Below are 15,579 nucleotides of genomic sequence, written 5' to 3'. Positions count from 1 at the left end.
TTTGAATGGAAGTCTCAATTGAAAGAGCCTTCTCTCTTTCTTCTCTGGTTAGATCTTCATTTTCTTCTTTTACAGTTCCATTCTCTCCCTTTATTTCGTTTTTGATACTTTGTTGCATGTTTCTGTTGTTGTTGTTGATTTTGTTGTATAATGAACGATTTTGGGAGTGTGGCTGTTTGGATGAAGTTAGGGACTGTTTGGATGAAGCTGGGGCATGCGATTTTGGGGAAATTTACTGTTAACCTAGGTGGCCTGTTTGGATAAAGCTTTATTTGATGCTTGTATAAGTTGTTTTCAGCTTATTTCCATAAGCTCTTCATAATAGCTTATGAAAGTTGCTTAAGTGGTTAATAAAGTAGTTTATCCAAACAAGGCCCTGTTTTTATAAGCTAATATCTGACATAATTGAGAATGCAAAAATAACACGAGAATACGGTCTCCATGCCCTACCCAACCATATTCTACCATTGCCTCATATTGTGTTGTTCACCATTGAAACTCTACCATGAGGAGTAACTGCACCGTTTATCTTTTTAGAAACTAATTGACAATTCTGTACATAGCATAAGTAGTATCATTTTAGCTAGTTAATACTTAATACTTATACTATGTTGTATTCTTATCATGGAATAGACCAATTTAGAAAAGGTATTTATTTTTTCCTCATGTGCATGAAATAGTCACGTTGGTATGATTATGAATAATGACATAATATAGGAAGGACATATATATACCTCGTAGAGGGACCTTGCATTGCCGAATATAATCAATGGATCCTTACGTTGGTATGATTATGAAATAGCCACGAGAATACTTATATTTTTGCTTTTCACTAGGCAAAGAGATTAAAATAAAAGTGGTTTCAGTCTTGTTGTGAGATTAAGTCTGGTCTCTTGTTCTAACTGTGCTTGCAAAACAAGGTTGTTTTTTGGATTCAAACTCTGCTCAATTCATGTATTATGTTCATCTGATTTGTGAGTTAGTTTGGATCGTATTAGGTGCGATTTTGTTGAGTTGAGGATATATTAAGTGATTTGTGAGTTAGTTTGAATCTATTATGTTCTTGTATTCTGTTTTTAGATTCATGGTTTGATAAGTTCACTATGTTATCAATAAAGATATGAAATCCTTAGTTAGCCTTTAGATGCTAATGAATCATGGTTTGATAGATTCACTATGTTTAAATGAGCTGAAACGTGGGGACACTCAAATATATGTTATTACTCGTTTACACGTAATATAATAAGGTTATTTCACGAAGTCATGAATTTCAATTTGACTTGATATGATTTGTTTTAATGGAATTTAGTTTAGTGTTTTGTCCACTATATTTGACTTCACGGTTAGTTTGACGAAACCATGGTGACAATGTTATTTTATTAAAATTTCAAAGTTTTTCTTTTGTCAAAATCATCACTGTAATATTAAATAAGTTGCCTTCGATTATAGTGATGACTTTGAAAGATATTCCTAACTATCTATCTAGTGCGTGTGTGTTGGTCTCAGTCATGATATTGAGTTTGGATTTTTTACTATTTGTGGTGCTTTATTTTCTTACTTATGTCAGCACATATTTGCAGAATTATAGCATTTGATTATAAAAATCAAATAAAACAATTTGGCTTTCAAGCACTTGTTTTATCACAATCCCAATTATTGATATTCCACCAATGGTTGTAATTATGCATTATACAAAAGGTAGAGAACAAGTGCACAATACATGGTAATTGTGTGACTCATCCCTAGCAACTACAAGTGACTCATCATCTAGATCTTTCCTCTTACTCTTTGGGCCAACTCTTTTCTTACCTGTTACATAATCATTGAGATACTTGGCCCTGTTGTGATTCCTCTTGGCCTGCACATGAGGTTCTGCTATTTCAACCTCCTCACGTGGGTCATTTTGGTCCCTAACAGAACTCCAACCCCAACAGTAATGATGAAAAAGCTATTATAGAAAATTTAGGCAAAATTTAGCTAAACACAACTTGCTTGATGTGACTGTTAGCTAGTCTAACATACTTAATTCTATAGAAAATTTAGGCAAAATTTAGCTATGTGTAACTGTTAATATGTGTAGAACTGGATGAGAAACCTGATTTCGTCCAAAAAATTGATTGTGATATTAAGTCATTTTCAGTCTGAAATTCCCGATTTAATATCTCAACGATCTCTATCTCTAAATATTCCTGAGATTTCTAGTATGCTTACAATGGGTCAGTAGGTGTTGTTTTTTAGCGCCTGGGTTGTGGTTTGTTGAGGGCTGGGCGGAGGCAGCTTACAATGGGTTGGAACTAATTTTTTTTGTTTATGTTTTGGCACGGTTCTGTTGTACTGCTGTGCTGTTTTTTTCCTGCTATATTGGAGTTTAGAAGCTGCGTATCAGCAGCGTTTTTATGATGTTGAAGCAGCTGCTGTGTTTTTTTTTTTTTTTTTTTTTACCTTGTATGCTTTATCCGACTACCCGTTTAGCACGTCTTGTGCCGAGCGTGTTTCAATAATATATGTTGTTTAAAAAAAAAACATTTTCGCTGATATAGACTTTCTTAGCAAACTCACTGCAAGATTGAACTTACATCGTTGATGGTCACTTGAAAACTATTTTGTCTCAAATCCCTTCACAATCTCATTTTTAAGTATACAATCTTGTCTGAAAGCCTTAGGGATGCAGCAAAATTGGTTTATCTAACTCTTGATCTCAATTATGGCTAGTCTTACTTCTTTTCACTTAAAATTAGTATACAAGAATGGCCAAACTGTATTAATAGTGATATTTACAGGAGATCAAGTCACTAGACTTCTATGTTTCTTTTTTTTATCATAGATATGAATACAGGAGATCAAATCACTAGACTTCTATGTTTCAATTGTTTTTTTCTTAATTCTTATAGCTTCTAACTGTTTATAGTTGCTGCTTATAGATTCTGCTATCCTTCAAGGAGCATCCGTCGTGGTCGCCGCCGTTGTCTCTGTTTTCCTTCAATAACGGTAAGAAAACGTTGTTTTTGTGTATTGTGGTCATAAATAGTTAAATTGTTGATTGCGGTTGTACTAATATATTCTGGCCAAGATTGATACACATATTGGGGAGCCCTACTAAATCTAGAATGAAGATGAGTATTAATAGATAATATGCAATGTTTATAGATAATATGCATGTGTATCAACTGTGCCCTTCATTCCAAGTCAAAATCAAAGTCAAGTATAATCCCATGGATGAAAATAAAGGTATTTTCTAATCAATGGTATTGTTTTTGACAACGTAATCAATGGTAATTTTAATTCATCATGTGGATTAAATTTTAATTATGTAATTTTTTCCAGTGTCCTATGCAAACGAATGGCATTGACTGTGGCTATATTGTCATGCAATTTATGAAAGAGATAATATTGGCAAATCAAGACATGATCCCCGAAAATGTATGTATGTGATTTTCAATATACTGTTAATTTGTAATCATATATATAGCTAGGCATTCTTTTTCTAACTCAATTTTTTGCTACTTTTATATTTAAAGTACTTTGGAGATTACAAATGTAAAACCTATTCTAAAGATAAGCTAGTTCAGGTCGAGGAGGATTGGGCAACCTTTATGGTCGAGTATCTTAGTGAGTTTCATTTTCTTTTTCAACAATTTTCATTTGCGTTTTTTAATTGAGTTATTTTAAATCGTAATTGGTTGTGCTGGAAATTCTATGTTAATTAATTTTTCGTTTCATATTATATGACACAGGAGACTATATTGCTGATAGACTTAAACCGTAATTGGTTGTGCTGGACTATATAGCTTGTCACGAGTCCTCTTAAATTTAGGTGTTTTTTTGTTGATAATTAACTGTGGCTGCTTTTAGGAGTTTTTTTTTTATTGGCAATTGTGGATTGACTAGTATTATGACATTCATAATTAAATTTATGATCAATTTGTAATGAGATTATCATGAATGTAATTTGCTATATTCATATTTCAGTATCTTATTATAGCGTTTAATTATAGCCTTTTTGGTTACAGATTTTAAAAAAAATAAATAAATACGCAACTTTTATTAGCGCTTTCAATAAAACGCTAAGAAACCCCTATTTGAGTAGAAAGGCTACGATAGCGCTTCTCAGAAAGTGCTAAGAAACAGTAGTTAGAAAAGCTACTTTAATAGCAATAGAATAAGGCTATATTAGCGCTTTTCTGAAAGCGCTATTAACGTATTGCTATTTAATAGCGTTTGAAAAGCGCTATTATAGGCTCCTGGCCTATTATAGCGGGGGCTTTCTTAGCGCTTGGAAAGCGCTATTAACATCCAAAATGAGTGCTATTAAAGGGGGTATTTTGTAGTAGTATACCACTTATATCAATCTATTGTTCACCTTTACTACTCTATCTAGAGAGAGAGAGAGAGAGAGAGAGAGAGAGAGAGAGAGAGAGAGAGAGAGAGAGAGAGTTAAGAGTCGTACTCTTGAAGCTTCCAAAATTTCTCTTTTCCTTCGTCGAGCGGCACTTAAGTGTGTTGGCCTCAACTCAATTGGGTTGACTTGGTGGGTAACCCAATTGTTTTGGATTGAATAGCTAAGTTGTAGATAAAATTCCTTTTTGCTAATAATTTAGATTTTCTTTTAAGGAAATGTCAATAGTTTCTATGTTATCGAAGATGAAGTAGTGTACATGAAATAAGGCATATAAAGTGGATGTTATCCAAATAATATACTAATTTTAAAATGTATGCCACATGCTAGGTTACAAATATAAATTATAATTAAAGTATTAAACCAATAAACTAGAGGAATTTGATAGTATTTTTTTTTTTTTTTTTTGTTTGAGGGAAGTGTTGTTCACTTCTTTACTACTATATCTATAGAGAGGCATAGGGAATTAATATCCAACAAAACATACAAATAATATATATGCTCATTAAGTGAATCAAAATGAATTCTGTTTGTTCACTTACCATCCTTTCCCTTTCCTTCCTCCTCTTTGTTTTCATCACAAATCTTTCACTAGTTTTCTCAAATGACAATGTTGAGATAGTAGTGGACAAAAATGGCATCCCCCTTATCCCAGGTACCAGTTATTACATTTCGCCAGCAAATACCGGTGGACGAATTACACTAGGTAAAACTGTTGATTCAGATTGTTCTTTTCTTGTGTTACAGGATGATGAAAAAATGATTTACGGTCGACAGGTGAAATTCAGCTTATCCGTCGGAATAATCCCGGCTAGTTTAATCTTCACGAATACCGCGCTAGACATTGAGTTCGTATATAAGGATAGTTGTGTTGAATCATCAAAATGGTTGATATTTGTTGATAATGTTAATAACAACAAATCATTTGTTGGTATTGGTGGTCCTGAAAACTATCCTCAAGGTACACAAATATTGAATGGAAAATTTAATATTAAGAAATCTGGATCTGAAAATGCTTATAAGTTTGGATTTTGTGTTAAGGAAACTCCTAGTTGTTGGGATATTGGGAGGTATATGAGTATAGGTGAAGAAGGTGGAAGACGTTTGAGTTTTAATGCTACTGAAGATTTTGAGGCTGTGTTTGCTGCTATTGCTACTTGAATTTTAACTAGATTATGTAACTTTAAATTCTTTTTATGAATTATGTTCTTCCATAATTTAAGCTGACATTTAATAAGTCGAATAATATATTGTTTCGTGTTCTTTTTCGCATTTTTTTTTTACCAAAAAAAGATATTTATTTGTTCAAATTGGTAGAATACGTCGAAAACAACATAATTTCAATGTAGCTAAAACCAAACATGATGAATCTACGAACAACAAAAGTTGAATATTTCAGTCAACAATTATAATCTTATTGATGCAACAAAAGTTGAATATTTCAGTCAACAATTATAATCTTATTGATGCAACACCGTATTTGAGACAAATACATGCCAAAGAATCAAGTAAAAGTGTGCCTTGTTAGCTATGAAGCACGGATACGGATGCCGGATACGACACAGACACTGACACACTAACACCACTAACAATTTGAGAAAATTACATAAATCAGTATAATTATATGTGTTGGTGTCGGTGTCAGACACGGGAACACCTCTAATATGAGGAGTGTTTGTGCTTCATACCTTGTTAGTAGTTCATATAACAATTACCTTGCAAGATTCTTTAGCTGCTGAAAGCAAGTTGATATAATGCAGAAAGTGACCAATTACAAAATCTTCAATAACTATGAACCCTTGTTGTTTTTTATATTTTCCAACACAAATAGAATGGAATGAATCAAACCAAAATGAATAAAACATAATCAAAACTAAGGGCTCTAATTGGAATACTTCATACTAGTCCTTTAGCAAAGGGAATCTGGATCAGAAGTTTCTGTTTTTCTCTCTAAAACTTCATTTTCTCTTTGAAGGTCACCAAACAAAACAAATTATATTTGCTCAGATGTAACATAATTACAAGGACCACTCTTTTCTTATAAAATCTTCCGAACAAAGAGTATTCCGTTCAAACCATGGTTTTAAATTCTGATTGCAACCACAATTGCAATCGCAATATAAAAGATTTTGTAGTCTCCGCAATTGCATCGCAGTTACAATGTTGACCATATTAGCTACATTTTCCTGTAATATAAAGGTTTGCGGTGTAACCACAACCACAGTTTAGAAACATGCTTCAAACAATTAAGTGCCACCATAAGAATCATCGGTCTTCTTTCAAAAAAAAAAATAAGAAGAATCATCGGTCTTGTGACTGTGTTATTATGTACTAGCGATCAACAGCAAGCTAAGCATTGGATTTTGTGATCTATTTTCGTATTGTATTCTCTAACCTACACAGCCTCTTCCTCTTCCTTTGTTTAGATCGTCCAAATCTATGAAGGTGAATTTATAAAAGTCGTACGATCAAATGATTAAGGTTTACATTTCAACGACGACTTCACTTCCATTACCAAACAGACTTTCCAAAATATTGTACAACTCTTCTGTCTTTGGATTAGATTGATCAAGTGAAAAGAATTGATGAACTTTATCATCAACCTCAATCCAGCTACATCCTGGAATTTTATAAGACTTTTGTTGCTTCAATTTGGACCACACATTCCTCATTTCATCCCACTTTCCTAATTGACCATATATATTAGCCAACATTGTACCATAACCTCCATTATGTGGATCAATTTCAACTAACTTTTTGGCTGCAAATTCTGCCAAATCGGTACGACCATGAACCTTACATCCATTAAGCAAAGAACCCCAAACTACTTCATCAGGTTCCATGCTCATTCCCTTCACAACATCCATCGCCTCATCAAACTGACCCGCCCGACCAAGAAGGTCGATCAAACACCCGTAATGCGCAATCTGTGGCTCTATCCCATACTCCTTAATCATCATTTCAAAATAGCCACAACCTTGTTCAACCAAACCACCATGAGTACAAGCATTCAACAACCCAATAAAAGTAACTTCGTCGGGCCTCACACCACCACCACACTCCACCATCTTCTCAAAAAACGTAATCGCATCCTCACATTTCCCATGCAACGCATAACAATTAATCATCGAATTCCATGAAGTCAACCCCTTACGTTGATCCATCTCAAAAACCTTCCTCGCCAACTCCAAACTCCCACACTTCCCATACATATCCACAAGCGCATTCGACACAAACGAATCAACTACAAACCCATGTCTATAAACATAACCATGTATCCATTTCCCAAGCTGAAGCATACCACCATGACCACAAGCTGAAAGCACACAAACAACCGTAACCTGATTCGGCTTATTCCCCTTACAAAACCCACCCTCACCCAAACCAGCAGCAAAAACCATTTCTCTAAACAACCTAATCCCCTCCGAAAAAAACCCATTCTGAGTACACCCACTAATCACCGCATTCCAAGCTGGAACATCCCGATCAACCATTTCATCAAAAACCATCAACCCCTTCTCAACATCCCCCACTCTCAAATACCCAGAAACCAAAACAGTAAAAACCACAATATTTCTCTCAGACATTTCATCAAACACCTTATGTGCATCCCTTAACCCCCCTAAAACCTTCGAATATGAATCAACAAGCGACGTTTCCACAACCGGGTAATTCAAAAAACCACATTTTACAATCTGGGCATGCACCAAATCAACTAAAAATCGTTCTTTTACTGATTTCAACACATGGGGGTATATAAAATTGTTAGGCCTAATATTACTATTGAGCATGGTTTTGAATAGTTTGAAGGTTGTGTGTTGTTGAGATGAAAATGCAGTGATGATGGCAGTGAAGAGGTAGATATTGGGAGAATGAATGTGGTTGAAGATTTGATGTGCATAGTGAAGATTTGAGAGATTGAGGGAACAAAAACGAATGAGTTTGAAAGCATAGAAATGGGTTTGGGAATGGCCAAGTGTTGTTAAGTGTGATTGAAGTTGTTTTAATTGGTTTAGGTGATTGATTTTGGTTAAGATTGTTGTTACTAATTCGTTTAGGTTTCGTTTCATTTGATTAGTTTTTGTTTTGGTTTTGGTTATTCTTTTGGCATGGTTTTTCAAATTTATACGATTTGCAAAAGTGAATAAAGGATTAAGGTGGTGAATTGATGGCACATTAGAGGGCAATAGAAGAGAAAAGATAGCAATCAGTGATGTTCCATTTAATATGATTTGTCACGAAATTAAATTAATACTAGTTACTTGACACCATAGTCAAAAAAAAATAATTACTTTACACCAAAAACAATAATAGTGAGCTCCTCTAAAAAAAATTAGAAAATAATAGTGGATTTGTCGATGTGAAAATAAGTTTGATGGATCGAAAGAACCTACAACATTAGTCTATATTAAATTTAGGGTTAAATATGTTTGTAGTCCCTACATTTTGATGAACTTCGAAGAATAGTCCCTATATTTCAAAAAATGTTTTTAAAATCCCTACAATTTTCCTCCGTTAACAAAATTGGTCTCTACCGTCTATTTTCCTCCTAGTCAGCAAACAGAATGGTCTTTGGACATATTGTGTGGACCTCGTTAAATGACATGTATAGTCACATGAACATTTTAAATGATGTGGCTTGTCATGTGTCAAGTGACATGTCAATTTTATTATTTTTATATCATAATAAAACATATTTTTCTCATTTAATTGTAACAATAACTGATAACTCTTCTTCTACTACATTGCTCTTCATTTTTAAACCCAACGCTAGAAAAAAATTGATACCCTTTCCACCCTCCCAAAAAACGTTTTCTTCAAAATAAATTTCTAGTCATCCATTTAATTAGATTAGATCTATTTTTTGGTTGTTGATTTTCTCAAATCTAAACCCAAAAATAAGAAACAAAACCTAGTAAATCATGAATCCTCAAACCCATAAAATCTAGAAGAAGATGAAGAATATGAAGGAACCATCATCTCTTTAGCAGAGAAGATTTAGAACATGGAGCAAAATCAGAAGGAACCCCCAAACTCAATTTCGTGATCCCTCTGCCCAACTCTAATGACCCACAAAATTAGACTTTGAAAGATGAATCCTTGCGTATGAATGGTAAGAGAATAGGTTGTTGTTGGAATTAAATGTGGTGATGAATGTGGGTAGATGAGAGAAACAATAGATGCAAAATCCAGAATGTGTTTGATTTGGGGATTTAGGGATTTCAATCCTCTTTCTAGTGGGTTCGATATAATGGGTCGGGTTGTGTTTTACCCATATTTTTTAATCCGACCCTATTAATAAGTAAAAACAAAAAAAAAATGCCACATCACCAATCTGTTTGTTGACTGTGTAAAACTTAACGGTAGGGACTAATTTTGTAAACGGAGGTAAAATGTAGTGATTTTAAAAACATTTATTGAAATGTAGGGACTATTCTTCAAAATCGTCAAAATGTAGGAACCAAAAACATATTTAACCCTTAAATTTAGATCATGTCTTAATTTTAAATAGAGAAAGCTTGCACTTTTTTAGAAGTATATTTTGGTAAAAGGTTTGTATAGTTTCACTTGAAGTATTGTTTCAACTTGGACTAATTTTTTATCCTTAAGATTAGATAAGTTCATTAAAAATTTTCATAGTATGCTTGCGTCAAATCTATTCTTATCTTATCTCTTTTTGAAATAATCAAAACTTATGATGTTATGGTAGAGAAACTTCTTTCACTACCATAGTTTTGATTATTTTAGAGAAATATTGTGTGTAAATAAAACTTGGTGGGTTTATCTAATTGTATAGTAAAAAAATTAGAGAAATGATATTCGAACAATTGTTAAGAGAATCTCATTTTAAACTTTGTGAATAAGACATGTTGAAAAGTAGTGAGGTAGTTTGTAATGGGCGTGGTTATGGTGCATAAGGAAATATTTATGCACCCTGCATAAATTCAGAAATGGTTTCTTTGAGTTGTACTCCAGAACCATTAGATGTATTTAATGGTTTTCAACACCCTGCATAAAATTATGCCAAAACAATTTTGTTTCGGAAATGGTTTCTATGAGTTGTACTCCAAAACCATTTCTGAATTTATGTAGGGTGCATAAGGATTTCCTTATGCACCATAACCACACTCGTCTGTAATTGGTAAGCTACATTCATTTGCTATCGACTCTCTCCGTCCATGTATGTAAGCATTCTTTGCATTTTGTATATTTCTTAAGAAATGTTGTTAGTGCAATTAATGAGTTTAGTTTGTGTGTCAATATTACCAAATTATTTCTTGTTTGTATGTGTATTAAATTTGATTTTTCATATTTCAAGACAAGTTATTAGCATTAACTCAGCATACCTATAACCTATTGACCATTTATGTTAGGGTCAAGTTCAAGTCCAAAAATCTGTCGTGATCGAAACTTAGGCTTTGTTTGGTAAAAAGTTTTTCCCACTAACTTATAACGTTTTTTGAAAAGCTATTTCAACTAAATTTTTAGCTTATAGCGGGTAGCTTTTTATAACTTTTTCCAATTTTAACCTTATTACATCAATTTTAAATTTTATAAAAGAAAAATAAACTACCCACGTTCCCATGTTTTTATAGGACTACTAATACATCAAATTCTTCCTAGAATTTTCAAAAATCGGTCAAATTCGTCCTTGAATTTTGCGAAATATCTATTTAGTCCCTGAATTTTACAGACGTCCATCAAAATGGTCCCTCCGTCCAAAAGTTCTGTTAGTGGTGATGATGTGTCTTCTTGCATGCCGTGTTGTCCTGTACACGTGTCAACAAGGCAGCCACGTGTACAAGGACTAAATTGATGAAAATGGTAAAAATTCGAGATTTAACTTTTCAGTGTAATTTTTCCTGTGTTTCCAATTATACCCCTCTATTACATGTGTTGTCCTAGATCGATTTGAGACTTACTGTCATAATTTGAGGACTAATTTGATGGATTTTGTTATAATTTAAGGGCTGATATGATTGATTTTATTTGCAGAGAATGAGTACAAGGAGATATGGCATGAGAGGACCAGTGATTTCAAATGTCATGCATAAACAAACACCACTGAGGTGTCCTGCTCCACAAAATCCAACTGCTCCATGAGTTATTAGACTTCCAAATCCAAATTATGGGTCATCCGCTTCTACTCAACCCCAATACATGGAGTTTATCCCAACTCAAGGATTTCCAAAGCATTGATGCATGTTTAAATTATGCTTTTGGACTAGTTTAACTAATGCTTTTTGGACTTGTTTAGTTTATGCTTTTTTGGATATGTAATCCCTTAAGAACGTCAAATGATTTGATGACTTGATGGCTATGTAATGTTATTTTTTTTGGCTATGTAATGACTTATGAACATCAAATATATGACTTATGATGGTATGCAAATGTCTGTCTTTTTATAATCAAAGTGTCTGTCTTTTACTTTTTACTTTGTTCAGCAAATGTATGCACCAAGGATCATAGTGATATCTGTTGTGAAAATTCAAGGACCTATTTGATGGTATTTTCACTAATTTGAGGATCGATATGATGGATACATATATAATTCAAGGACCAATTTGATTGAATTTTTTTTACATAAAGGTTTGATTCATTCATTGACAACCTCTTTTCATTACAACATTACATGAACTTGGCACAATACAATAGCATTTTAAACAACTCAATAAAACAAAATACTCATATCAATATCATAATCAACCTAAGCTCACTTCCTACACAATCAACTTTATCCATCAACCTTGCCCTCCAAAAATAGCGTAATCAACCTAACCTCCATCAACCTTTATCCTAAGCAACTCAATAACCCATCCTTTGGCTTCTCCATCAACCTTGCATTTCTTCCATGACGAGCACCGTTGTTTTTAAAATAGCATAGTTCTTCAGCTTCATCAACCCACACAAAAAATTTACAATTTTCACCATCATCCTATACAAGCAGAAGACAAAATTTGTACTATTTAAACAAATCATTCACACATCACATAACCATTGTTGACAGTGTTGCCTTTTCTTACAACACAAATTCTAGGACACCAACATTGAAGCTCTCTAACCTCATCATTGTACATAGAGCTTGAAGATGAAGACCGACTGTTGTAGTTGTTTTTGCCCATACACCCACCACCCATCATTTCTGAACACTGAATCTTCAACAATGACCACTGATTTTTGAATTTCGAATTGAATCAAAAAAATTAGGGTTTTAAGTTTTTTGAATTGGGGAAGAACATTGACATCAATTCATGGAAGAAATTTGGGGGATTTTTAACTCTAGGTGACAAATTATAACATCAGGGTTTCAAATTATATATTTGGGGAAGAAAGAGTCGTTAATGAGGAAGAGGAGAAAGAGTCGTTAATGAGAAAGAGGAGAAAGAGCCATTGACAATTTTCTGAAAATCCATCAATTTGGTCATTGGCAATGTTCTGTAAATCAATCAATTTGGTCCCTGCTTGTGTGGCATCTGACGTGGTAAGCCTTGTAAGAGGTTAACGTTGCATGTCACCTCCGTTAACAGACCAACTTAACGGAGGGACTGATTTGATTGACATTTTGTAAATTCAAGGACAAAATAGCTATTTTGCAAAATTCAGGGATGAATTTGACCTATTTTTAAAAATTCAAAGACGAATTTGAGGTATTAGTCGTTTTTATAGCTTAAGCAACCAACCGACACGCACATATACTTTTTTTATATATTTTTTTTTAGAGATTTTTTATATTTTGTTGTTCACTTTTTTTTTTATGACATTGCTTTTAACTAATGTAGTATTTAATCTTAAATATAATATAATAATAAATAAATTGTGAAGCTAAGTTTTTTTTTGACAAGAATTGTGAAGCTAAGTTAGTTAAATAAAATTCGTCAAAAAAAATTAAAATTTGTTGAATAAAAAATGTCAATTGAGTTCATAAAGCACGTTTATTATTTTAGAGTTGAAAGTAATTGAAAATAAATTTTGATATTTAAAAATAAATACATTAAGTAAAAAAAATTACACATATAATTTATAAAAAATAAATAAACAAACATGTCATTTAATTTCCTTTTATATTCGTAAAAAAATTGTTAAAAAAATGTCAATTAAATTCATAAAATACATTTATCATCTTTGAGATGAAAATAATTTGAAATATTAAAAAGAAATACATTAGGAGAAAAAAAAACATATATGTGATTTATAAAGAAATAAAAATAAACAAATATGTCCTTTTATGTCATTTTATATTTATTTGTCATTCAAACAGCTAATTTTACCAAACACTTTAATTTTAATAAGCTAGCTTTTTAACTATCAGCTATCAGCTAACTTATAGCTTATTTTTACTAGACACACCCTTGGTGTCCGATAATTGCCTCAACCATGTTTCTCATCTTCTACATAAAATCTTACTTTTTATAAAAATATAAATAAAAAATATCTTTATATAAATAGATAAAATCACAATAACAAGTAAATATATTCATACACACACAAAAAATAGTCGGGACTAAACCCCAATCATAAAACCCGACCTATTAATTTTGACATTTTTATCAATTGAAATGTGACTTGTTTAACTTATCAAATGGTATCACTTGAGTTAAAAATAAGCAATTGGTACATGATTGACAAGTAAAATACATCTAAAATTTAAAGATTTTTATTTGTAGTTGTATATTTCATCCGTCTCAAACTAAATGTCACATTTGAGTTGTACATTGTTCTCAAGAAAATGATTAATTTGGTTGATTTTAATAGTAAAATAAGTATCGTTTATCAAAACATATTGTAGTATGACTCAAAATTTGATGGGTGAAGAATATTGTTGCTAAAAATATAAAAGATTTGTTTCAAATATATTTTATGCTGAAAATATATTTATGTACATATATTTTTGTACCGTATGAAGGAAGATTTGATGCAAATATATTTTTGAAAGAGAATATTTGATGCAAGTATTCTTTCCCTGGGAAGGAAAAAAAGAAACGCATCTTCAATGTGATATTCGTTCCAAATTTACAAGTTATATTTCTCTATAATTGTATCATATGTAAACCTTGAGAGAGTAGAAAACTTAAAACAAGGGTTTAGAATTTAGAAACCAACACAAAAACTAGGGGTTGTAGAGTTTGCTCTTGACAACAAACACTAGGGTTGAGATTGATTCACCTTGGAAAACACTATTAGGATTGAGTCTCTTGGTCACAAGAAGAGATTAAGACTTTTGGTAGAATTAGGTTTGAAGACTAATTCTTGTAACCTTTTGATATCTCTTTGTAAAGTTATTCATCATTATAGTGGAACGGAGAGCTGCTCTCTCACTGTTTTCTACTTTTGCTTGTGTTTATAACTGTCACCAACTTTATTTTTGGTTGCTTGATTATTTTGCTCCACTGATAGACTTTTAGCAAGTGTACTACAAATATATCGAAGTAATAAAATTTATAAGTTCGTATCCACAGGGACTGTTTCGATTTCTACTCGATAAAAGCGTTAAAATAAATGATGTATTAAATTCAAAGGTTGCCCTAGGCAGTTGAATTGATTTTTGTAACGTAAACATAAATAAAAACAATAAAAGTTGGTTTTAAGAATATTAGAGAGAAGTATGGTTAAGACCTTCGAATCCTCCGAAGTTCTCCTATGGTAATTTGCACTCCTAATTCAATCAATGATTATCTAACTTCACGACAGATTAACAAATTAACTTTACCCAATCTCTTGACCTAGAATTCTCCCCGCAAGTAACAACCCTTAATCTCTTAAGTGAATTTGAAACCGTTGGAGGTTTTAACAGAACGTTAATCCCTATGTCATAATCTAATAATGATCTATCTCTAGCTTGATTACTTAGGTTAAACTTATTACCTAGTTCAGAGTCAAAAGCCAGGGTTAGTGGTCATTCAATCTCTAAAATCAATTTGCATATTCATAAAGCTAGGGTTAGGAGTCGATGATAAACATACAAAAAGCATTAAATATAAAGTAATATGAATAAAGATTAGACTTTCATTGATATTCAAAGGAGTTCAACACATTAAGGTTCCCATAAAATTACATCAGATTCATCTAGGTCTCAACCAAAAAAGAATTTGCTACTCATGTTCATAGAAATAAACAACATAAATAAAACAAAACTGAGAGTTTCGTAGTTGCCGACGTTGCTCCTGAATCTATTTTCAATTGGT

At 32.5% G+C, this 15,579-nt stretch overlaps 3 protein-coding genes across 3 annotated transcripts; 2 read left to right on the top strand and 1 right to left on the bottom strand.

Moving 5' to 3' along the window:
- Positions 1 to 2,999: 2,999 nt before the first annotated feature.
- Positions 3,000 to 3,963, top strand: LOC11439274 (uncharacterized). Its single transcript, XM_024785527.2, has 4 exons — positions 3,000 to 3,228; positions 3,325 to 3,420; positions 3,519 to 3,609; positions 3,735 to 3,963. The coding sequence occupies exons 1-4, from the start codon at positions 3,157 to 3,159 to the stop codon at positions 3,764 to 3,766; spliced, it is 291 nt and encodes a 96-aa protein (XP_024641295.2). The 5' UTR covers positions 3,000 to 3,156; the 3' UTR covers positions 3,767 to 3,963.
- A 122-nt stretch (positions 3,964 to 4,085) lies between these two features.
- LOC11437775 (kunitz-type trypsin inhibitor-like 2 protein) lies at positions 4,086 to 5,616 on the top strand. The gene has a single exon (XM_039827144.1). It carries the CDS (start codon positions 4,916 to 4,918, stop codon positions 5,555 to 5,557), a length of 642 nt encoding a protein of 213 aa, XP_039683078.1. The 5' UTR covers positions 4,086 to 4,915; the 3' UTR covers positions 5,558 to 5,616.
- Positions 5,617 to 6,160: 544 nt separating this feature from the next.
- On the bottom strand, positions 6,161 to 8,619 carry LOC11440689 (pentatricopeptide repeat-containing protein At1g33350). The gene has a single exon (XM_003619538.4). The coding sequence runs from the start codon at positions 8,464 to 8,466 to the stop codon at positions 6,880 to 6,882; it is 1,587 nt and encodes a 528-aa protein (XP_003619586.1). The 5' UTR covers positions 8,467 to 8,619; the 3' UTR covers positions 6,161 to 6,879.
- Positions 8,620 to 15,579: the final 6,960 nt, after the last annotated feature.

This window comes from Medicago truncatula, chromosome 6 (assembly GCF_003473485.1).
Source record: "Medicago truncatula cultivar Jemalong A17 chromosome 6, MtrunA17r5.0-ANR, whole genome shotgun sequence".
In the NCBI taxonomy this organism is placed as follows: Eukaryota; Viridiplantae; Streptophyta; class Magnoliopsida; order Fabales; family Fabaceae; genus Medicago; species Medicago truncatula.
The sequence above is the reverse complement of the archived record's forward strand: the minus strand, read 5'-3'. Positions and strand labels throughout refer to the sequence as shown.